This window comes from Typopeltis vanoorti, chromosome 13, assembly GCF_054136105.1.
Source record: "Typopeltis vanoorti isolate ZY-2024b chromosome 13, IOZ_Tvanoo_1.0, whole genome shotgun sequence".
Classification (NCBI taxonomy): Eukaryota; Metazoa; Arthropoda; class Arachnida; order Uropygi; family Thelyphonidae; genus Typopeltis; species Typopeltis vanoorti.
In genome coordinates this window covers 126,437,239-126,463,816 of record NC_143561.1, presented here as the reverse complement: position 1 = coordinate 126,463,816, position 26,578 = coordinate 126,437,239, and the positions used below count along the sequence as shown (strand labels likewise).

The following is a 26,578-nucleotide window of genomic DNA, read 5'->3' as shown; positions in this document are numbered from 1 at the left end:
ACCTCCATGGGGTCCACAGACTCATCGAGTGAGGGCATCTAATCTACAACTCTCTGTCTTCACCATTCAATCCACCAACTACAACGAACCGCAATCACACTAACGCCATTTATCACCAACCACTATCACTAGTATTTTCGCAGACAATCACAAATGTCCATGCCCACTGAGAGATTCGAACCCACAGCCTTTTGGCTGGAGAGCACACACACACACACACACACACACACACACACACACACACACACACACACACACACACACACACACACACACACACACACACACACACACACACACACACACACACACACACACACACACACACACACACACACACACACACACACACACACAGAGAGAGAGAGAGAGAGAGCATATGATGAAAAGGGCAGGTTGGTTGCCAGGGAAATTTTGAGCCAAAGCAGATATGACAGTCAAAAATTACAGATTTGGCAATGTCTGGTATAGTATTTCAATTCTGGTGAATGCACAAATATCGCCCTTGTGGTGTACAGTATCTCAGACTAGTTATTATATCATTTGGGAATTTTTCTTCAAGTTCTTGATGAATCTAGATACTTTGAGGTAACAGTCGATAGCGAGTTAAAATTTTTGATGTCACATTACCATGGTGGTTAATACATCACATAGCAGATAATATTAATGTTGAATAGAACATTGATTTTTAGGGATAAGGAAGTTATTCTTCCACTTTGCAAGGCTTTGATAACAACATATCTGGACTACTCTGCTCAGATATGATCATTTGTTTCAACGGAGATGAGAAGCATTGAAAAAGATTTACTACGGCCGTAACTGCCATTATCTGGTTTATGGAGCTTCGCATATGAAGACAGAGTGAAGGTAATGTGGTCTTCAAAGATTGATAGGTAGAAGGAGGAAAGAAGATAGATTGAAACTTACAATTTAGTAAGAGATTCTTATACAGTAGTATAGATACAGAAGAAATTTTGCAGTTCATGGCAGTTAGTGTAGGGAAATTTGAAGTCATTCCTGAAAACTAAGTAAAGAGAACTGTCAGGTTATGTTCAGGTTCTTTTCATCGCATGTAGGTGATTGAATAGAATAAATTACCAGTGAAAGCTGTGAGTGCGTTATCAGTGAATGTTTGTGAGATGTGATCAAGGATGTGCAGTGAGTTAATGAAGCAAGCTACCAGTGAACACTGTGAGTGTGTCTTCGGGTGATTTCCCCCCCCTTTTTTTAAGGAGCGATATGATAAGTATCAAGGAATTATACCTTCCACGATCCTCACTTTGGGGGGGTGCTCTAAACAACAACAATAAGAAGAATCAGAATTCATTTTAAAAATAACTGGAGAGAAAACTAAAGAACAGGGTTTCCCAAACTGTGTTCTGCAAAACACCGGTGTTCCTCGGAAGATGAATAAGTGTTCCGAGATAAGTTCCCCTGGAATTTGTCATTTTAGTTTTCGATAAATATTTTAAAGTGGAAATATTCTGAGGAGAATAATATTCGTGAATATGTCAAAAAGCTCAGACCCAGAAGGCCTAATAACATCTGTGTAGCAAATGTTAGTGACCAAGCCATGTATTTCTAAAAGTGGAAGAATTCATGAATTATCGTTAATTTTCACACTTCGAAATCTTTCAACATTTTGGAAAAGGAATACCGTTGTTTATGACTGGTCACAAAAATTGCCTGCAAGCAGATTATAACAATGGGCGCGTATCCTCTGTTCTCAAAACTGAACGAAATAACATCTGTGCTACAAATGTCAGTGACCATGCAGCATATTTTTAAACATGGAAATATTCATGAAATATCGTTAATTTTCACACATCGAAATCTTTCAACAATCGGGAAAGAGAATACCGCTCTTTATGACCGATCAGAAAAATTGCCTGCAAGCCGATTACAACAATGAGCGACATATTTCTGTTCTCAAAACTGAACGAAATAACATCTGTGTTGTAAGTGTTAGTGACCAATCAGCAAGGAAGTATAAAGAAAATTTTTCTTTATATTCGCTAAAATTGAAGATCAAGGTAGTCTGTATCCGGTTCTCAAATCTAATAATACTGAATACTTACTTCACAAGTTAAGAAAAGTTAAGTTATTAAGAAATCTCTTATTGAAGGTGTGTGTGACGCAACAGAGTGTAGGGTGAAAGTTTCGAAACCGTAGTGCCGTGGTTTTTTAAAAGTATAAGAGACATGGGACTTGTCTCTTGTCTCTTGTTTTTCCAACACACAGGAGGGAAAAGTCTGCATTCACTCTTAAGTACTTATAATAATATTATAAATTTTTGTATAAATAAAATATTTTTGTATAAATATAAATTTTATATATATTATAAATAAATTTATTATTAATTTAATGATGTTTAATTTCTGTTTAATTAATGATCGAATATTAATTAATAATAAAATCAGCTAAATTAACAATTAATTATTAATTAATACATTACTAAATAACCAAGGTGTTCCGTGAAAATTTCAGGATTTGTGAAGTGTTCCATCGTCGGAAAAGTTTGGGAAACGCTGCTGTAGAATATGAAATATCGGTTTTATCTCCAAAAAAAAAAGACATCTAAAAATATCTAAAAGTCAATAGCCATAAAATGTGACGCGAACTCTAACAACGTTTACAGGCCCTACATAATCTCCGAGGTTTGGAAGCTTCACAACATAAAATTGAGGTCACAACCCAGACCAATAGGCGGTAACACAAACACTTCAAAAGCAGAAGCACCTACCCGACCTGACATATCATCCACTTCCTCCATGTGCTAAGGCGACGACCAAGCATAGTCAAAACGGACCGCACCCCGTCAACCCCCTCTAAAAATCAGTTGCTGTTTTCAACCCGTTCACCCTTTCCCACCCTATATAAATATAAAAAAAACGCTTTGCCTATCCCTAATAATATAATATATATGTATATATACATATTATTCAAAAAACCCGGTTTTTTTTTTCATTTTTATTTAATTCTCCCACATTGCCTACCTCCCCCCCCATACACACAGTAGTTTAGTCATCGCAGAAAGAAGAAAAGCTACAACACCCATAAAAAGGTATGTGTAAATTTCTCTTCCTTTATGCTACATATATTTGTTGATAAATATACATCTACAATGCCCTAAGAATCCGTGAGTAAAAAGCCAACGACATTTAAACACAGGGGCAGTCCTAAACAGAAGCAGGCAAAATAGCCGTAAATATAATATCTAAAAGTGTATATTATTTCTGGGAAAACTCCCATGTTACTTATTACGGCTATTTTGCCTGCTTCAGTTTAGGAGTGCCCCTGTTTAAATGTCATTGGCTATTTACTCACGGATTCTTAGGGCATTGTAGATGTAAATTTACCAAAAAGTATATGTAGCATAAGGAAGAGAAATTTACACATACCTTTTTCTGGGTGTTGCGGCTTTTCTTCTTTATGCGATGTCCGAAAACTACTGAGTGTGTGGAAGGGAGGGGAGGGGTAGGCAATTTGGGAGAATTAAATTAGAAAAACCCGGTTTTTTTCCCCGTAATATATATATTATTATTATTATTATTATTATTATTATTATTATTATTATTATTATTCCTGATACCTCCAAGGAGTCCGAAGACTCATCGCGGGTGGACATCTTCAACTGTCTCTACATCTTACCTCTACTACGAATCAACGCCATCTACCGCCCACCTCCAACACTACCACAACTAGTAATTTTTGTCTGTAAATTGCGTGTGTTCTGAAGGGCCGATTTGTATGTATGCGGGATGAAAAACCCGAGTTTCCGGGAGAAAAAACCCTGCTACCTCCGTATGAGATCGGCTAACTCACCATCGATTGAAATCGACCAGATAAAGATTCCTCCCGTCGCGACGACGGGAGGAATATAGACATATATATACATAGAGGAATATATATAGACATATATATTATATTACTATATTATATAGGGTGGCGGAAAGGTGAAAGGGTTGATTATTTATATAGGGGGAGAAGGGGAAGGGGGTTGACGGGGTGCCGTCCGTTTCGACAATTCTCGGTCGTCATCTGAACACATTGGGAAAGTGGATGCTATGTCAGGTCAGGTAGGTGCTTCTGTTTTTGAAGTATTTGTGTTGTCGCCTATTGGTCGGGGTTGTGACCTCAATTTTATGTTGTGAAGCTTCCAAACCTCGGAGATCCTGTAGGGCCTGTGTACGTTGATAGAGTTCGCGTCACATTTTATGGCTATTGTTTCCGATATTCTTAGCATTGTTTCATTGTCTTGTCTGTCTACTATGATGGCCTTGTCGATCTGCGGTGTATGTTTTTGTTCAAGGGCGTGAACAGCTATTTCCGTTTTTCCTGTGCTTTGTATTCGATTTTTCTTTTTGATGTTACGTTTTTTAGTGTTTAGATGTTCTGGAATAGGGATGTTACAATCACAGTAGTGTTCTTGTAGTCTTGCCCATAAAGACCTGATGGTGGAACCTGTGTAGGTAATATCACAGTCTTTTTGGCAGGGAAATTTATAGACTACATTGTGATGTTCAAATATTTCTTTCTGTGTGTGAGGTTTGGTGAATTTTAGGAGATTTGCTAGTTTTTGTTTTGTGGTGAATACCAATTTGTAGTCAGTATGTTTGAAGATGTATTTATAAGCTTTGTATGGGTTTTGGGTGTATGGTAGTTTGATAATTTTTTGTGTTGGGAAGTTCGTTTTGGTACTTGTGTTGTTTTGGCGGTTTTTTGCCTTCTTGTTTGCGTAGTTAATCAGTTGTGTAGGATAGTTGCGATTTATGAAGATCTGTGTTAGTTTTTTTATTTCTGCGTTTAGATTATTCTGATTGGTTGAAAATTTGTAGACATTTATGAATTGTGATATGATGACAGATTTTTTACCAGAATATGGATGGCATGAGTGAAAATGGAGGTAGTTTCCGATATGCGCTATACATAAATCAACATATATATCAACATAAAATACCACAAACCCTCGCATATCGGAAAGTACCTCCATTTTCACTCATGCCATCCATATTCTGTTAAAAATCTGTCATCTTAGCACAATTCATAAATGTCTACAAATTTTCAACCAATCAGAATAATCTAAACGCAGAAATAAAAAAAACTAACACAGATCTTCATCAATCACAACTATCCTACACAACTGATTAACTACGCAAACTAGACGGCAAAAAACCGCCAAAACAACCCAAGTACCAAAACTAACTTCCCAACACAAAAAAATTATCAAACTACCATACACCCAAAACACACACAAAGCTTATAAATACATCTTCAAACATACTGACTACAAATTGGTATTCACAAAACAAAACAAAACAAAAACTAGCAAATCTCCTAAAATCCACCAAACCTCACACACAGAAAGAAATATTTGAACATCACAATGTAGTCTATAAATTTCCCTGACAAAAAGACTGTGATATTACCTACACCGGTTCCACCATCAGGTCTTTATCGGCAAGACTACAAGAACACTACCGTGATTGTAACATCCCTATTCCAGAACATCTAAACACTAAAAAACGTAACATCAAAAAGAAAAATCGAATACAAAGCACAGGAAAAACGGAAATAGCTGTTCACGCCCTTGAACAAAAACATACCCCGCAGATCGACAAGGCCATCATAGCAGACAGACAAGACAATGAGACAATGCTAAGAATATCGGAAACAATAGCCATAAAATGTGACGCGAACTCTATCAACGTACACAGGCCCTACAGGATCTCCGAGGTTTGGAAGCTTCACAACATAAAATTGAAGTCACAACCCCGACCAATAGGCGACAACACAAACACTTCAAAAACAGAAGCACCTACCCGACCTGACATAGCATCCACTTTCCCAATGTGTTCAGATGACGACCGAGAATTGTCGAAACGGACGGCACCCCGTCAACCCCCTTCCCCTTCTCCCCCTATATAAATAATCAACCCTTTCACCTTTCCGCCACCCTATATAATATAGTAATATAATATATGTGTCTATATATATATTACGGGGAAAAAAAACGGGTTTTTCTAATTTAATTCTCCCAAATTGCCTACCCCTCCCCTCCCCTCCACACACTCAGTAGTTTTCGGACATCGCATAAAGAAGAAAAGCCGCAACACCCAGAAAAAGGTATGTGAAAATTTCTCTTCCTTATGCTACATATACGTTTTGGTAAATTTACATCTACAATGCCCTAAGAATCCGTGAGTAAATAGCCAATGACATTTAAACAGGGGCACTCCTAAACTGAAGCAGGCAAAATAGCCGTAATTATAATAATATCTAAAAGGTTGCACCTGTTTGGAAAACTCGTTAGCAAAGTACATAAGTTGTTTTCGCTATACACTTTGGTATTAGGTCTAGCTGCTCACTGATGAAGCCTCAAAAAAGGCTGAAACCGGTCTGCGCAGTGACCTCCCTCCATAATGTAATAACAGCATACATTTCCTAGGAAATGTGTTTTTACATTATGGAAAATACCTAAGAATAGCGATCTGAACTTCTTCCTCCACCTTTGCAACGAGTTGCCCAGTATTGTACTACGTACTAGGATCACTTGCATTTGCTAACGCTAGTGTTCGCCGATACTTTATAGTTTACTATATTCGGCAAGAAACTCTCTGATTCCAATCTTTGAGTTTCTTATTCGGTTTTAAAACTATGTGGGATTTAATATCCCCTTAATTTAAGTAATATCTAAAAGTCTTTCTAAGAGCTTTAAGTCTTTCTAAAAGACTTTCAGAAGTGACCTCTACTGGAGAGAAATGATACCATCAGTGTAGCGGGAACTGCAAATCGTTATATTTCGACATGTCAGTTTATGTCTTCTTTGATGGGGGATATGAGAAAGTTTACTACGTATTTCGAAGCTTTTGAAAAAAATGTTAAATTTATACTTGATAGGAAGTTATTCAGTTAATTTTTATTAACAAATAATGAAGCAGCAATCCAGTTGGTAAGCAATATGTATACACACATACATATTTTGTCTGTTAATTGCGTTTCTTGCCTGTTTTGGGGAAGTCTGGCTATTTGTGTGTGATAACGCAACATTACTTAAGACATGATTGTTCACATCTATTTCACATCTTACTTCACTTAAGAAATGAACAATCATTTCTTAAGTGAAGTAAGAGATGCTACAGCAACTTTTTTTTTTTTTTTTTTTAAATACATTTGTTAGCTTTCAGAATTCATAATAGTCAGTTAAAATTTAATTCCTGGTCTTCATCTTCGACTTTTCACATCATATCAAATTTTTATAATTGGTTCCTCCGTTTATATCTATATTATGACCCTGTATAACAGATTGTCACAGTTTGTAAATTTTTACCCCCAAGTTTCATAAGAACCTTTTTCTTTTGCATCATTCAAACTTTTTCTCTTATATCATCTTCACACCCTCTTCGTTTGTATCCTGACACCTAGGTATTTTTACATATTTTACAGATTTTATTATCCCATTATCTTTGCTGGATTTATGTGTAGAACATAGTGATCATTATTAATACCGCGTTCTCACATAAACATGAGATCAAATTCAAATGGAGAGAGAGAAAAAAAAAAATCCTGACTCACTATCTTCTCAATTTCCCTGTATTTATTTTCAGTCCTCCCATTTGCAGACGTTATTCAATTCCAAATTGTTCCCCACATTAAAATTTGACAGTTTTTCCCTGTATAACTATCATAAGAGCTTCACTTATAATCAAATTTATGACTTAAAAGTAATTTTTAAGATGATATTATAACATTTCGTAACCAATAAAATAAATGTTTACAATGATATTTTAGTTTTTTCAATTCATCATACTGTTTTTTTTTTTCCCTGCATAATGATATGCAAAAAATCAACTAGAGACCTCCATGGACAACACGTGTATTATTTTTCTAGACCTCAATGAAATCAGAAGATTCATTGCAGGAGATCACAAACCACAATACCTGTCATACTTTGCTTTGAAAATATTCAGAATTGGAGCATTCACAATCCACTCATGCAATGCATTTCATTCATTTGAACACTCACCATGCAAAAAAAATCTCTTTTCACTTACTCACATGATCTTTGTATAGTTTCTACGACACCAACTTGTATGTCTCAGTCATTTCTACCAAGCTCTGCAGACCAGATTTCCTTAATCTGTCCTTTTACTTAACATAGTACTCAGTCTTAGTTATTTGCCTCTTCACTCTGACATTATCTTTTTGTCCATATAACAAGGTGGTTAAATCAGTCAGTTTCAATGATGCCTTTATAAGTTTATAAAGTTTTGGTAAAACCTTATCTTCAACATGGAAGTGAATTATGAACCATAAAAACTTTAAAATTGAAAAAGAATGGTAACTGGAAAAATGAAATTCTTATGAAGAACAGCAACTATACTCTCTGGGCAAAAAAAAAAAAAAAATCTAGTACAAAAGTATGTAAAGAACTACAAATAGACTCTGTATTGGACAAAATATACGAATATTGAAAGAAGTAGGTGGTACATATTGAAAGAATGGACAGTTGAAGACTACCCAAAAAGATATTTTAATACCACCAATTTGGAAGACAGAGTCAGGAACTACCAAATAAAAGAAGAAATGAGGCCAGAATAGGCCTCTCGGCCTAAAATCCCTGAAAGGATAATATACGTACTTATATTTACCTTGTTGCCAATTTTTACATGGAACATTTTGAAAAATGAGCCATAGGCTTAGCTCCTCTCAAACCTTCTATCTGGCTAAGATATGTAGATGTGTTCTCTATTTGGCCTCATGGCCCAGACACAGTAGACTCCTTTCTTAGTCACCTCAATAGTCTACATCCAAGAATCCCATTTATGATGGAAAATTGCAATAGTTTACCCTTCCTAGACACCTTAGTAACATGCCTTCATAATGGTAATAACCTTTCCTTCGCTGTATATAGAAAACCCACTCACACAGGCAGATATATTCATAAACTTTCCTGCCTCCCCCCTCAACAATATGGTATTATTAAAACTGTAACTAATAGAGCCTATCATCTTTGTTCCAGTGGAACCTCTCTTTTAACCAAACTCAATCACATACACAACCTCCCTTTCAACCAAATTCAACCACATACACAACACCTTCCTTTCCAATGGCTACAGAAATTACAGAATTAATAAAATAATTAGTTCCTCCTCCATTCCTCAGCCACCGCTTCAGAAGGATTTCAGAAATGCCATCACCATCCCCTACATTTGTGGCACATCAGAAAAATAGCCAGGTCTTTAAAATACAACCGTTACACAGCTTTTAAGCTCCACTGGAAACTTGCTACCTTTATCTGTTCTACCAAAGATCAGCTCCCTCCTCTCAGTGCCTGGAGTATATAAAGCACCCTGTTCCTGCAAACTTGCTTACTGCAGACAGACAGGTAGATCAGCAACCATCTGTTTAGAACAAAATCTGCATAATAAATCTGCAATCATGACTATGGTCAATCTGGTCTTGCAGACCATGTTTTGGATACAACCCACAGGATCTCCTGGAGAAAAACCATCATTCTCCACCATAGTAAATTAAAAAAAGAAAGACTGTTTTTAGAATCTGCAACAGCACTCGGAAATCAACCAAATTTAAATAAATACATGAAACTGGGAAACATTAATTATCAGCGGTTCCACTTTACATCCTAGTAGTGCCATAGTTGAGGCCTATATAAATCTCTCAGTCCCATCCGATTTTATGAAGTGTGCTTCCATCGCTCAGCCAATTTTGATGATGCCCTTCAATTGAAAATACCAGGATTGAATGCCATTTAATATGTGAACAACTTTGATCAAGGTTTTTTGATTGAAGGTGGGTTGGTTTATCTCATATGAAGGTGACAGAGTTTTTCATTTAGAAAACTGGCAATCTGACCAGAACAACACATATAATTTACATACATACCAAAAAGTACAGATAGGATTAACTGCTCAATAAAAGAGTAAGCAAGTTTCTAAGAAGCCAAGTTACTTGGCCATGACAGGTCATTGAGCTTAACCTGAAAGGAAGATAGAATGTTAAATTAAATTTAGTTATGTTGATTTGTTATAGATTTATTGAGACATTGTTATTTGTATTGTTAAATTTATTTTTCTGAAAAAATTTCTTACCTGTGAAACCTGATTAGAAACTTTTTTTTTTTTCAGTAATGGCACCACCCCGTAATATTAAGGCAGTACAAGCAGTTGTTTCCTCAATTTTGAAGACTTTAGAATGCTCAATATGGTAAGTTAATTAGAAACTTATTTGCAAAGACATCTGATGTGCATAAGAAAGGGGGAAAAAATCATTCAACTGAAGAAATTATTCCTTACTGAGTTCTTTTATACACATGCAGATTTTACTTCAATCCCTTTTTCAGTTTCTGGGGGAGGGATAAAAATTCTTCTGTTTCAAAGTCCTTATAGATTTTCTGCAGACATCAGTCTGAGAATACATGCAATTAGTATATATGATATATTGACCTTATAACACTAGGATTTTTGTTGGTGTAAGCAAAAGGAGAAAGTAGAAATTTACTTCTCAGCTAGCTTAATGTATGTGGCAGCATTGATTAGTGAATGAATGCTGCTCATATTCTCACAGGCTAAGAAAAGTGGAAAGACATGATGGCAATTAGTTGAGAAGAACATTGTCTATGAAAATATGGAAGAGACACAAGACAAAAATAGAATGTCAGTCAGAACGTGATGGGAGTGAATCTTTGAAAGGAAGTGATTATCATTTAACTTGATTTCCTGCTTGGCATTAAGTATATTTAGTGAGGTCTTTGATGTACTGCTCCATATATGGGAATAGTGTTGAGTAGATTTGGAAATTTTATAGTGTTATCAATAGTAAGTAGTAGCTTGAGTAGAAAAGGACATAGATTTTTTTTTTTTCAGTGCCAAAGAGGCTATCCATTGGCAAAACTATGGATAGAATTTGCAGTTGGTGAGAGAGAGAGAGAGAAGGTCTTTTATATGAGAAAGTAGATTAAAGTGAAGAACCCTGGAGCATTCTGGCTTTGGTTGGGGAAAATCAAACCATCTGCCATGAGACAACAACATGAGAGGAAACTGGCAGTCCAGTTTCAAAAGATAAGAGGGAGACATGTCCTGGAGATATCAAGAGTAACAACTGCATGAGTTTCTAAAAACCTTTTCATGGTGTGTGTCCAAACATGGGTGGTGGTTGCTAGGAGATCTGCTGTGGATCAGGAATGCCAGAATCCATACTGAATGTCACTAATTAGTTGATTGGCCTCCAGGTGGTAAAGAAGTTAATAGCATTCTCAGTGATTTCTGAGAAAACTGAAGTGATTTTGAGCCAATAACTTTCTGCCTGAGCTTTATCATCCTTTTATGGAATGGGCTAAATATAGATTTGCTTCCTTTCTATAGGATAATGCTTATCAGATGAGTAAGAAAGATTGTAAACATGATATAGAAGGGATATTAACTAGAGCAGTGCTTCCCAAACTTCTGGATGTCAGGGTCCCCTTTGGAAAAATTAAAATATTTCACAATCCCCTCGAAAAAAAATCGTAATATAGACATATATTATTATAATATTTATTGTATTTATATTAAATACAAAACATACACAGGTTCTACTAAGGTAGAAGTGGAGGAATTTTTTGAGGCTTTAGAAAAAGCAACTGACACAATGAAAAAGGAAAAGTTGGTCCTTGTTGGGGATCTAAATAGTAGAGTAGGAAATGATTGTGAGACATACAAAAATATTTTGGGAAAATTTGGAGAAAAGAGCAAAGCTAATAATAATGGCAAATATCTGTTGGATTTCTGCTCAGGACATGGACTGGTTATTACTAACACCATGTTCCAACATAAAAATGTGCACAAATTCACATGGAGAGAAGAGGCTAGGAATAAGAAAAGTCTCATTGACTATATTATTGTTGATAGTGATGTTTTCTCCCTGGTGCAGGACACCAGAGTGTACAGAGGATTTGAAATTGGAAGTGATCACTATTTAGTCTTGAGCAGGATAAAATTGAATTTCATATTGAAAAGAATAACATGTAAGAAAGTTTTAAAGCGAATAAAAGTTGAGCAGCTCTCAGATGTGAACTGTAGACTAAAATACAGAAATATTACTGAAAAGAAAATGAAAGAGTTTGAGAACAGGAATCAAACCTTGGAGATTCAGTGGCAAACTCTGAAGGAAACATTGATTGATTCTGCCAGAGAGGCATGTGGTGAGGTTGTGTGCAAGGATAAAAAAATCAGAACTCCCTGGTGGACACAGGAAGTTAAAGAGGCAGTGAAGGAAAAGAAGAAAGCATATCAAAAGTTCCTGGCAAATAAGTCAGCTTTTACTCTTACAGAATACAGAGACAAATGTAAGAAAGCTAAACAGTGTGTAAAACTAGCTAAACAAAAGTCATGGGAGGACTTTGGCAAGAATATAGAAAATAAATATCAAGAAGGTGGCAAAATATTCTGGAGGTTGTTGAAGAAGCTTAGGAATGGAGGAAAGAGTGCTGTAAAAGGAATTAGAGATGATAAAGGTGAAATGAAAACAGGAGAAAAAGATATCCTTGAAGTATGGAGTAATTACTTTGAAAAACTGCTAAATGAAACAAGCAGTGATGACAGCACAGTGATAAAAAACACTGACCAGGCATGCAGTCAGGAATACATATCCATATCTTGAAGTAGAAAAAGCCATCAAAGGCTTGAAATGTGGAAAGGCAGCAGGAGTAGATGATATTCGACCAGAAATGCTGAAGTATGGTGGTATAAGAGTCTTACAGTGGCTGCACTGCATAGTTCAGAAAGCCTGGACAGAGGGACGAATTCCCGATGATTGGAGTAGAGCTCTCATAGTACCCATATATAAAAAGGGAAATAAAACTGAATGTGAGAATTACAGAGGTATTTCCCTACTGAGTGTTCCTGGCAAGATCTATGCAAGTATACTTGAGAAACGGTTGAGAATAATTGTGGAAGAAAAGCTTGGTGAAGAACAAGCTGGATTCAGGCCAAATAGAGGCTGTCAGGATCAGATATTCACTTTACGACAAATAGTCGAGAAAGCATGGGAATATAACAAAGATCTGTATTTAAGTTTTGTCGATTTGGAAAAGGCATATGACAAGGTGCCAAGAGAGAAGCTATTCAATACGCTGCAGTTATATGGTGTCAATGGGGCATTATATCAAGCAATACTTAGTCTTTATTTGAGTTGTGAGTCAGCAGTTAGAATTGAAGGAAGTACAGGAAGATGGTTTAATGTTAAATCTGGTGTGAGACAAGGATGTACATTATCCCCTCTGTTATTCATTATCTATATGGATCACATTATGAAGGAATGTGGTATTAAACCTGATATCAAAATTGGAGATGTTAATATCAGCTCTTTGCTTTATGCGGATGATGTTATACTTCTAAATGAATCCGCTACAAGTCTGCAAGATTCTCTGACTAAATTGAATAGCTGTTGTAATAGATATGGCATGAAGGTCAGCAATAAAAAGACAAAGACAATGAAAATAGGCAGAATCATTGAAAATGTCAACTGTGTTGTGAATGGAGAACCTGTGGAACAAGTGAAACATTTCAGCTACTTAGGCACAATTTTTACTGAAGATGGTAAACTAAATATAGAAATAGACAACAGAATTAGCAAAGCTGGTATCGTGGGAAGTCAATTGAATAAATTCATATGGAATAAGAAAGAAATTAGTCGGAACACTAAATTAGCTGTATACAAGACTGTGTTCAAACCAATTTTAACTTATGGATCTGAGAGCTGGGTCAGAAGTAAAACACTTGACCAAAGACTAGAGACCGCAGATATGAGAGTCCTGAGAAAGATTAGAGGCGTGAACAGATGGCATCAATGGCAATATCATATTAAAAATGAGGATATTAGGAAAGAACTTGACATTGTCAGCATCCAGGAATGCGTTAGCAGAGCTAATCTCAGATGGTATGGTCACTTAAATAGAATGGGAGAGGAAAGATTAGCAAAACAAGTGTTCTCTGCCAGGTTGGCAGGAAAACGACCCAGAGGAAGACCAAGATATAGGTGGATTGATACGGTACAAAGTGCCTTAGACGATAGAAATATAAGATCTGATAATGTTGGAGTCTTGACAAGTAACAGACTGATTTGGAGGAAAATTGTAGATAGGAAGTTAGTAATGATGTAATTTTTTCATGTAGTACTGTCATATCCTGTACACTCCTTGAGGGTACATGGCAGGAATTTGATGATGATGATGATGATGATGAACATACACAGTGAATATTGCAAAAATCAAATGCAAATATTACATTTTTAGCATCTTACATACACATTTGACATGGCACATTATCTCATATTTTTATATAGATATACTGTTATTGTACATTTGCAGTACAAGCACATTAAACATAAACGATTAGTAATAAAGAAAGAATTAAAAACATCAAAGAAGTTTAATAACAATTTAATGTGATGGATGTGTTTCAATACTGCGACACAAAAAAGTCAGTATTAGGTGAAATATTTGAAACTGCAATTCTTAGATTTCTGCTTTGAAATGAAACTTATATGAATAAGCATATATTTACTAATATTCATTAAGCGCCAAAATATGCTGGAAGCAAATTTTGTGAACTCGCACGAATGTGTGGTTTTTTCCCCATTAAAATATAAAAAATAACAAAAAAGAAATAATAAGTAATAAAAATTAAATACGTTTTTTTAAGATTAAAAAATTCTTAGTCTTAAAACATTTTAAATTTGTTTTCATTATTTCACGGCCCCCTCAACAAAACCTACGGCCCCCAAGGGGGCCGCAGCCCACAGTTTAGGAAGCGCTTAACTAGAACATAAGTCTGCTACATAAATTTTCAGTTTTTTTTTTGGGGGGGGGGCGACACCTTTAAAACCAAAAGATTTGGTGTCCAATATGTCCTGTTTATGGTGAAAGGTGTTAAGTCACATGTTGCAGTTCATGACTGAGTCCATAAATTTTTTCAGGGACGCTCGACATAGCATGTTAACATACCTCAATAGAGCAACCAAAAGCCAATCTGGTTGTCCTTGTTGAAATTATAACAGGTGGATAATGATAGAAAGCATTAATAAGTGCAATAGGTTGTTGTCATGGTCTAACCTACAAAATGATGCACAATAACTTATATTTTTGGAAAGTGTGTACGTGTTCAGTGCACAGAGAACTGAATTGTCAGCACAAAATGAACTGAATGGATCTGGCCTAGTAACATCTCTTCCAGTATGTGATGAAGGAGGAGACATGTTAATCAGGATTCTTAGTGGTTGAATCATGGATTCAGCACTACCAACCTGAATCTGCAATGGAAACATTCTACTTCACCAGCAAGCAATAAAGTTCAAGATCAACAGAAAAGTTTATGCTTACAGTTTTTTGGGATTCCCAGGAGTGCTTCTGGCCCATTTTCAGAAGCATGAAAATGTGAATACCACACTGTACTTGTGAAATTTCATTGAAGCTTTGGGATGTTAGTTGCCAAAAATGACCAGGCCTACTAACAACAGGAGTATTGCTCCTGCATGACAATGTAAGATCTTGTACAGCTAGAAGAAAGGAACCCTGGAGAGAATTCATGAACTCTAATATCCACTTGGATATTGGAAACTCCTTCAGTATCCACTTTGCAGCCCCAACTTCATCCCAAGTGACTTTCACTTATTTGGCTTACTGAAACAGCATCTTGGTGGCACACGTTTTGCTGATGATCAGGAGATTGAAATTGAGATGCAGAGTTGACTGAGGCAACATACAAAATAATTCTGTTCTGCTGGTTTTGAAGGACTGATAAAGCAATGTGACAAGTGTATAAATTCTGAAGGGAATTATGTAGAGAAATAAATGTTTATCTGAGGTTCATATTTCACTTGTTTTATTTTTTATAACCATTTGTGAATTGCTTACTGACCTTCCCTTGTATAACATCATTTATCCCATATAATTGTAGCATATTAAAAAGCTTTCATCTGAGCATCTTGCCATTGCTTTTTGTATATCTACAAAACTTAGGTATATCATTGTTATATTCCCATTATTTATTAACTTTTTGTTGTAAAGTGAAAAGTTGATCCTGACAACCTTTTCTCTAAATTTCTCTATAATTCTCACATTCAGTTTTTATTCCCTTTTTATAGATGTGAACTATGAGAGCATATCCAGTCATCTGGAATTCGACCGTCTGATCAGGCCTTCTGAATTATGCCACATAGCCACTGCAAAACTCTTATCTCTATATTTGATCATTTCTGATCCAATATCATCTACTCCAGCCTTTCCACATTCTAGGCTCTTGATAGTTTTTTCTATCTTAAGTATTGATAAGTACTCCTGTTTGCAATGCTCTAGAAATTTTTTTTATTATTGTTCTGTCACTGCTTGCTTTCTTTAATAGTCTTTCAAAATAATTACTCCAGACATCTAGAATATCTCTGTCTTCAGTTTCATTTCACCTTTATCATTTTGATTCCTTTTACAGTACTTTTCTTCATTTCTAAATTATTTTCTATAGCCTCAAGAACACTTTGCCACCTATCTGGTATTTATCTTTTATATTCTTACCAGTCTTCTCATGACTTTTATTTAGCTACTTTTACACATAACTTAGCGTTTACATTTTTCTCTGTATTCTTTTGAGGCATCTGCTGATTTATTTGCTAGGAACTTTTGGTGTGCTTTCTTCTTTTCCAAGACTACTTCTTGTATCCACAATGGTTTTGTTATTTTTCTCTCCTTGCAGACAATTTCACTGCATGCTGCTTTCCTAGCAGAATCTGTCCATGTTTCTTCAGTTTGCCAATGAGACTCTAAGGTTTGGATCTTGTGTTTAAACTGTTTCATTTTCTTGAATAATGTTTGTATAGGTAAGTCTACAGTTCAACTGTAAAAGCTGCTCATTCCTAATTCTTTTGAAAACTTTCTTACATATTGTTCTTTTCAATGCGATATTCATTTTTATACTACTTGAAAATAAATGATGGTCACTTCAATTTCAAATCCTCTATACACTCTTTTATCCTAAACCAGTTCAAAGATATTACTATCAACAATGACATAGTTAATGAGGCTTTTTTTCTATCTTCTTTCTATGTAACTTGTGCACATCTTTATGTTGGAACATGATGTTAATAATAACAACTGTATCTTGAACAAAAATCCAGCAGGTACTTACCATCATTATTGGCCATTTCCCGAACCATTTTTCAGATGTCTGGGATTCATTTCCTTCTATGCTGTTTAGATCTTCAATAAGGACCAGCTTTACCATTTTCTTTGTTAGCTGTCTTCTCTAATGACTTGAAATTTCCTCCACTTCTGTGGGATCATAGACTTTCAAAATGCTTGTGGACAAGAAGATGGAAATTGCCATCCAATCGAAGAGTTTCTTGTTGTGTTTGGTGCTGAATGCCATCCGTACTTTCCTCTCCTTTCTTTGATCATTACCAATTGTAACATTTTCTATTTATTATTTAGTAGCATCTCACCAGTTTTTGCCATCTTTGTCTCAGTGACACCAATTATATTAGTGTGGTAGTTTCTCATTCTGCAAGTTTGATTTCATTTCCATCGATACCCCTTTTGTTGATGGTTCCTATCTTCAAGTCTTCTTACTTCGTGTTTCTTCCGGTAGCTGACTTAAAAAACAGCAGAGGCCCTTGTTTAATCTGGCAATTCCTCAGCTGGTATGAAATCTTATGTTGTATCATTGTTTTTATTTCTGGTTTAAGCCAGTAGGAAGTACAGTTTGAATGGATAAGTGCCTAAATTGCCAGCCCATCCTCATTCATTCATTCAATACCATTGGATATCTACTAACAGGGTGCTTCACATGAAGAGAAAGATTGGACATAAGGTCAGAAGCCCCAGTCAGTTCTCCACATTTTTTAAAGGCCATGTGGAGTTCTCTTCCTGGTTTTCTGGCTTCAACCCTGAAGTGACCCCATTATCTGATTTTTTAGCTCATAAAATCAGTAGCATAGGAATGCTGCAGCATTTGGGTAGTTTTGAAGGGCATGCATGACAAGATTTTTTACCAGTAATCAAAACTCTCACACTGAAAATGACACACAACTACAAATTTCCCAAACGTATTAAGCCACATATGTTGGAAATTTGCTTTTCTCTTTTATTAAAATGCTCATCATACAGTATTTGCTTAGAGATATTAGTTTGGTCCATTGGATTTCTTTTAACAGATTTTTATATCTCCCGTTATTCTCATATAAACACCCTGCCAGTCTTGTCAACATGCAAGCAAAAGCAAAGAGTGTCTTAATTAATTTCCTATCTACAACTGCCTTGGTATTAAGTGACACTTCAATTTATTGACTGATATATTGAAGGAGTTTTATTTAACATGCCTGTGGCCTTTGGTGTTAATTATTCTGCAGCTTGCTTGTGAGGTCAAAGCCCAACACATGTTGCTGAGAGTACAGCAGCCAACTTCTATCATTTTCCTGTATCGTAGTTTTTAGGTTTGTCAAAATATAATTCCCCTCTATGATTATTTTTTAAATTAAGCTAAGAAAAAAAATACAACCATTTCATAATTTTAAAATAAAACATCAAGAATGGAATTTTTTCTGCTGCAGCAATATTTTGCAGTGAAATAAGGTATATATCTGTTCAATATTAGTATACAGTATTTTCAACAATTAAAATTTTTAAGCTGTAATCCATTCTTGACTACTCATGGTCAAATTGAGTAGTAATCTCAGCTTTATTCTCTATTTTTAATATTGAATGAAACAGGGGGGGGGATTCTTTGTTTGTCTCACTATTAACACTGCTTTGCTTGTAGCTGTGTCCCAGAACTATTGAAAGGAAGAAATGCTTATTTTCTTACAATATAGCTCTAATATTAGATAGACTAAACTTCATACAGTATATTTTAATATTTCTACTCCTTTTATCTTATAGTTTGTTGTTAATGGCAGGACAAAATAAAAAAACTTCAATAATGTAATATGATTTTTTCTACCATTAAAAAAGTGGAAGACATCAGTGGGAATAATTGTAACAAAACAATCTAAACAGATACAAAATTTATGTAATAAATATTGTATTATTTTGAAACATTTATTTGTTTCAAAATAAATACAATATTTTGAAACATTTATTTGTTTGGTCCAAATTAATCATCGAAATAGTTGAGAAATTAACTAGACTACGACATTAGAAGACAGTGTTCAACCTAGTTTTGATTTATGGATCTGAGAGTTTGGTAAGAAATAAAATAGCTGATCAAAGATTGAAGGTTACAAATGAGAGCACTAAAGAAAATCTATGGGATCATATACATCACTAACAGCAGAAGCATGTTAAAATTTAAGACATAAAATGGGCAATCAAAGCAGAAGTTGAAAGTATGTTACAGAGTTAATCTAAGGTGGTATAGTGGTTATATGAACATAAAGAGAATGAAAGAGAGGAAACTTGGATGAACATTTTTTTGATCCTTGGATGGCAAGAAAAGACTCAGGAAAAAAAATGATCTGTAAGCATTGATACAGTTAGTAGTAGTGTTCTTAGAAGAACTGAAGTTTAGGGGGTGCTTAAGGGTCAAAACTGTATAACTGAGAGGAGACCTCCACATTGCTTTTAAAGGAATGCAGAGAACCAACCAGAGCTTCTGACCTAATGTCCAATCCTCACCTTCTCGTGTTGCACCCTCTTAGGTATCTACCTGGATACTGAACAAATGAGGATGGGCTGGCAATTTGGGATTTAGCCAACCAAATTGTATTCTTATTGGCTTAAACCACAATATGAAATGATGGCACAACATGATAGAATTTCATGCCAGCTGGGGCTTCCCTGGTTAAACAAGGCCCCCGTTGTTTTCACCAGGAAACCAGGGTGAACAGCGAAAAGTTAGCTACTGGAACAAATCTGAAAACACACCCCAACTCAACATCACCAGAGTTAAAGATCGGTACTATCAATATTAGAAACCTGAATGGCAAAGAAATGGAGCTAGCTCAGGAATTAGATAAGTACCAGATCGACATAATAGGGGTGACTGAAACAAAAATGACAAACACTGGTGAGATCTTTCTGAGCAACAAATACAAAATGTTGTATTCAGGCAATGACAATCAAGGAAAAGAAGGAGTAGCCATAGTGTTCAACACAAAATACGAGGCTAATCTTCTTGAAATGCAGGCAGTCTCAAGTAGAGTGATGTGGGCAAATATGAGAATGGGGAACTGGACAATGAGACTTATTTCTGCTTATGGTCCCACAGAAGGTTCTAAAGGTAGAAGTGGAGGAATTTTTTGATGCTTTAGAAAAAGCAACTGACAATGAAAAATGAAAAGTTGGTCCTTGTTGGGGATCTGAATAGCAGAGTAGGAAATGATTGTGAGACATACGAAAATATTTTGGGAAAATTTGGAGAAAAGAGCAAAGCTAATAATAATGGCAAATACCTGTTGAATTTCTGCTCAGGACATGGACTGGTTATTACTAACACCATGTTCCAACATAAAAATGTGCACAAATTCACATGGAGAGAAGAGGCTAGGAATAAGAAAAGTTTCATTGATTATGTTATTGATAGTGATTCCCTGGTGCAGGACACCAGAGTGTACAGAGGAATTGAAATTGGAAGCGATCACTATTTAGTCTTGAGCAGGATAAAACTGAATTTCATATTGAAAAGAATAACATGTGAGAAAGTTTTAAAGTGAATAAAAGTTGAACAGCTCTCAGATGTGAACTGTAGACTAACATATACAAAGATTATTGAAGAAAAAATGAAAGAGTGTGAGAACAGGAACCAAACCTTTGAGATTCAGTGGCAAGCCTTGAAGAAAACCATGATTTATTCAGCCAGAGAGGCATGTGGGGAGGTTGTCTGCAAGGATAGAAAAATCAGGACTCCGTGGTGGACACAGGAAATTAAAGAGGCAGTGAAGGAAAGAAGAAATAATATCAAAAGTTCCTGGCAAATAAGTCAGCTTTTGCTCTTAGAGAATACAGAGACAAATGTAAGAAAGCGAAATACTATGTAAAACTAGCTAAACAAAAGTCATGGGAGGACTTTTGCAAGAATATAGAAAATAAATATCAAGAAGGTGGTAAGATATTCTGGAGGTTGTTGAATAAGCTTAGAAATGGAGGAAAGAGTGCTATAAAAGAAGTTAGAGATGATAAAGGTGATATGAAAACAGGAGAAAAAGATATCCTTGAAGTATGGAGTAATTACTTCAGAAAATTGCTAAATGAAACAAGCAGTGATACCACAGTGGTAAAAAACACTCAACAGGCATACAGGCTGGAATACACATCCATACTTGAAGTAGAAAAAAGCCATCAAAGGCTTGAAAGGCAGCAGGAGTAGATGATATTCGATCAGAAATGCTGAAGTATGGTAGTATAAAAGTCTTACAGTGGCTGCACTGCATAGTTCAGAAATCCTGGACTGAGGGACAAATTCCTGATGATTGGAGTAGAGCTCTCATAGTACCCATATATAAAAAGGGAAATAAAACTGAATGTGAGAATTACAGAGGTATTTCCCTACTGAGTGTTCCTGGCAAGATCTATGCAAGTATACTTGAGAAACAGTTGAAAACAATTGTGGAAGAAAAGCTTGGTGAAGAACAAGCTGGATTCAGGCCAAATAGAGGCTGTCAGGATCTGATCTTCACTTTACAACAAATAGTCGAGAAAGTATGGGAATATAACAAAGATCTGTATTTAAGTTTTGCCGATTTGGAAAAGGCATATGACAAGGTGCCATGAGAAAAGCCATTCAATACGATACAGTTATATGGTGTCAATGGGGCATTATATCAAGCAATACTTAGTCTTTATTTGAGTTGTAAGTCAGCAGTTAGAATTGAAGGAATGTACAGGTAGATGGTTTAATGTTTTATCTGGTTTGAGACAAGAATGTACATTATCCCATCTGTTAATCATTATCTATATGGATCACATAATGAAGGAAAGTGGTATTAAACATGATATCAGAATTGGAGATGTTAATGTCAGCTCTTTGCTTTATGCGGACAATGTTATACTTCTGAATAAATCTGCTACAAGTTTACAAGATTCCCTGAATAAATTGAATAACTGTTGTAATAGATATGGTATGAAGGTCAGCATTAAATCCAACTGTGTTGTGAACAGGGAACCTGTGGAACGAGTAAAACATTTCAGCTACTTAGGCATGATTTTTAGTGAAGATGGTAAATTAAATATGGAAATAGACAACAGAATCAACAAAGCTGGTATGGTAGGAAGTCAATTGAATAAATTCATATGGAATAAGAGAGAAATTAGTCGGAACACTAAATTAGCTGTATACAAGACAGTGTTCAAACCAGTTTTAACTTATGGATCTGAGAGCTGGGTCAGAAGTAAAACACTTGACCAAAGACTAGAGACCGCAGATATGAGAGTCCTGAGAAAGATTAGAGGTGTGAACATATGGTATCAATGGCAATATCATATTAAAAACGAGGATATTAGTAAAGAACTTGACATTGTCAGCATCCAGGAATGCGTTAGCAGAGCTAATGTCAGGTGGGATGGTCAGTTAAACAGAATGGGTGAGGAAAGATTAGCAAAACAAGTGTTCTCTGCCAGGTTGGCAGGAAAACGAGGAGGTCCAATTATAGGTGGATTGATACGGTACAGTGTGCCTTATACGATAAAAATATAAGATCTGATAATGATAGTATTGGAGTCTTGACAAGTAATAGACTGATTTGGAGGAAAATTGTAGATAGGAAGTTAGTGATGATGTAAATTTTTCATGTAGTACTATCATATCCTGTACACCCCTGGAGGGTACATGTCAGGAATTTGATGATGATGATAGTTTTGTGGTTCTGACAAATATAAGATTCATTTGAAAGAAAATAATTGGTAGGAAGTTTGTAATGTAAGCTTAAGCATGTATTTCAAGAATTGTCATAAAACTTTTAAAAAAAATTTTATTTTTCTTAATTGAATCACAAAAAAGTGAGTTTGTTATGTTTAATATGCATGTTTGGCTATGAAGCCTTATAGAAATTATTTGAACCTTTTTTTCTTCTTTTAGCTTAGACTTATTGCAAGATCCTGTTTCTACAAATTGCTGTCATCAGTTTTGCAGGTAGGAATACTTGAAGATAATTGATTCTTGTTTTCCTTAGAATATTTGTTTTAAAGAGTTTTCAACATATTAGTTGAAACATCCATACAAAGGCTCATTGATGATCAATATCCATACAAAAGTTCACTAATGCTTGTTTATAGTTTGTTTCTCTATTGGGAGGTCAGGAAATTTAGTAATGTTGCACTCCTCAGAACTGCAAGATTGTTCAATCCTTTCCACCTCTTTACTCATTCATCATCACATCATAATTCTGAGTTCTTTCAGTTATGATGTTTATGTTCTATAAATAACCATGAAACTTTCTGGTTGGTGCACATACTGCAATGATAGTGATAAACACACACAAGAAAAAAAAAAAATTTTTTTTGTGATCAGATCATAGAAATGCCCTGAGTATTTCTGAGTGTAATTGTTATCACAAATTAAATTAAAGCCATAAAAGTCCTAAAAATACTAATTTACTATCATCCATGAAACCACATTGTTGATTTGCACCATGAAAAAAAAAATAAAAATAAAAATACATGTGAACACATGCTGCAACTCAGTTATCACCTCTGATTATTTGTATCAATAGTGGTAACAAAAAGGTGATACTGGCTCAATACCACAATGTTTGCGTGGATTCACAAAAGGTTCAGTAAATTGACTTATAGAAAACTTTTTCACTTAGAAGTTTGCAAATGGTTATCTTCATGACTAGCTACTTGTATGTATCAATTTATTACTTCACATCCATTGCATTAGTATCCCATAATGCAAAGCACAGTTCCTTTCGGATGTGCATCACGCTTAGCATTATGGAAAATATGGCACAATACAGTCGACTCATTATAAACAGTACTATAACAATTTATCTCACTGGAACAAATTATCAAAAAGTCTTAAGTTCCCAAAGTTGTGTATACAATCCTTTATAACAAATTACTCTTGTCCATATGCATTTGCTATAGTGAAAATCAACAACAATAACAAAACAACAACAAAAAAAAAGCTATTATGAAGTTTGTGACACAGTAAAATAATTTTATAATTATCATTAGTCGAGGCTAGCAGGTGAAAAGATGTACTGTCAGAGAGCTGAAAGATTTGTGATTTTTGTTTATTAAGTGTTTTCTTATATTTAATTGTGTATTTTAGTATATTATTGTAGATTTATTAGTGTAGTTATTGTACTAAAGTGTTTTATAACATAATTTCAGAAAAATTATTAGTTTTTACTACTCTTAAAAATGGCTCCAAAAACTCATTGTAACAAGGCAGTGACTAAAGTTGCTACTGAGGAGAGCGTTTGTCCTGAACCAAACCACTGCTGCAGTGATGATAATAATTTATCTGAGGATACGCTGACATTAGAAATAGCTCAGTTAAAAGAAATTATTAGGAAATCCACCAGGGAATTGGAAAATGTGGAAAAACGTTTGTTTAAACTTCAACAGGATGAGAACAAGAACAGGCAGGAAAATACTGAACTTGGTCCATGTGTTGAGGCTTAAGTGCTGTGAAGACTTCATGTTAGAGGTTTAATGGAGTATTAACAGCACTGAGAAAGGATTAAAACTAATTTTAATACTTCCAATATTTCGTCTCTGTCACAGAGACATATTTGGGGATTACAAAAACTTGTATTGTCATCACCAGAGCTGATAAGGGTAATGCCACTGTTGTTCTCAGCACCTCAGAATATAATCGGAAAATGGATATTATTCTCTGTGATCGCGCTACCTGCTTACCACTGGAACACAATCCCACAAAAACTCAAGTTAAAAAATTAAAAAACCTACTTAAAAATGTTTCTTCCTGGCCTCCTGACATTACATAAAAACTCAAACCATTCTGTTCTCGTCCCTCCCAGATATACGGTTTACCCAAAATCCACAAACCTAATTCTCCCCTAAGACGTATAGTAGATGCCACCGATGCACCTTGCTACAAATTATCAAAGCAGCTAGCTAACTCTTTGACCTCCCCCCCTCACTGGGCTTACCTCATCTTATGTAAAAAACTCCACCCATTTTAAAAACTTAATTGAAAATCTTACTTTAAATAATACAGATATAGTGGTCAGCTTTGACATCATCTCTTTGTTTACAAATATTCCCCTAATTGACACCTTAACACTCTTAAAAAACGTTTTTCCTTCTGATATCTTCGAGCTCTTTTCCTTTGCCATCAATTCTGGTTATTTCTCTTGGAAGAACAAAATCTACAGACAGATAGAGGGAACTGCCATGGGTTCCCCCCTCTCACCCCCCCCTCTTGCCAAGTATTACATGGAAAATTTTGAAAAATGAGCCATTGACTCTTCCCCTCTAAAAGCTTCTATCTGGCTAAGATATGTAGATGATGTGTTCTCTATTTGGCCTCATGGCCCAGACACATTAGATTCCTTCCTCAGTCACCTCAATAGTCTACATCCAAGAATCCAGTTTACAATGGAAAAGGAAAATAACAATAGTTTACCCTTCCTAGACACCTTAGTAACATGCCTTCCTAATGGTAACCTTTCTTTCTCTGTATATAGAAAACCTACTCATGCAGGCAGATACATTCACAAACTCTCCCACCACCACCCCTCCCAGCAATATGGCGTTATTAAAACTCTGACCAATAGGGCCCACAATCTTTGTTCCAGTAAAACTGCCCTTTCAACCGAACTCAAACACATACACAACCTTTCCAATGGCTATAATAACTACAGAATTAAAAAAATAATCACGTCCTTCCCCCATTCCCTGACCATCTCTTCAGAAATGCCATCACCATTCCTTACATCCATGGTACTTCAGAAAAAATAGCCAGATCATTAAAAAAGTACAACCTCCATATAGCTTTTAAGCCCCACCATAAACTTGCTACCCTTATTCGCTCCCCTAAAGACCAGCTCACTCCTCTTTCAGTGCCTGGTGTATAGAGTAGCTTGTTCCCGTAAACTTGCCTACTTCGGACAAACAGGCAGGTCAGCATCCATCTGGTTAGAAGAACACAGTTCTTACATCTGCAAACATGATTATGGTCACTCTGGCCTTGCAGACCATGTTTTGGATACATTCCACAGGATCTCTTGGGGAAAAACTACTATGCTCCATCATAGTGAATTCAAAAAAGCAAGACTATTCTTTGAATCTGCATCTGCACTCAGGAATCAACCTAATTTAAACAAATACAGTTGCATTAAACTTCCCAAAATTTGGGAAACTTTAATTATCAGAGATCCCTATTTACATCCTCCCAGGCCACCTGCAAATGCCCATAGAGGGCGCACATTTGTATGTGTGTTGTTACAAAAAGTTTTTGTATTCCCGAAGATGTCTCTGTGACGGAGATGAAATATTGGAAGTATTAAAATTAGTTTTAATCCTTTCTCAGTGCTGTTAATATTCCATTAAACCTCTAACATGAACTGAACTTGGTCATCAAAATATTAATAACAACAAAGTAAGTCAGTTAATGTGTACGAAAAA

General features: G+C 35.5%; 1 protein-coding gene across 1 annotated transcript in view; it reads left to right on the top strand.

Annotated features, from left to right (window-relative positions):
- Positions 1-6,807: 6,807 nt before the first annotated feature.
- The window catches only part of LOC150100523 (uncharacterized), a 194,435-nt gene continuing 174,664 nt past the window's right edge, over positions 6,808-26,578 (top strand). The window contains exons 1-3 of the mRNA XM_090402683.1: positions 6,808-6,952; positions 10,149-10,227; positions 23,058-23,111. Coding sequence (XP_090258809.1) covers positions 10,151-10,227; positions 23,058-23,111 — 131 coding nt within the window. The 5' untranslated portion in view covers positions 6,808-6,952; positions 10,149-10,150. The remainder of the gene's footprint in view (positions 6,953-10,148; positions 10,228-23,057; positions 23,112-26,578) is intronic.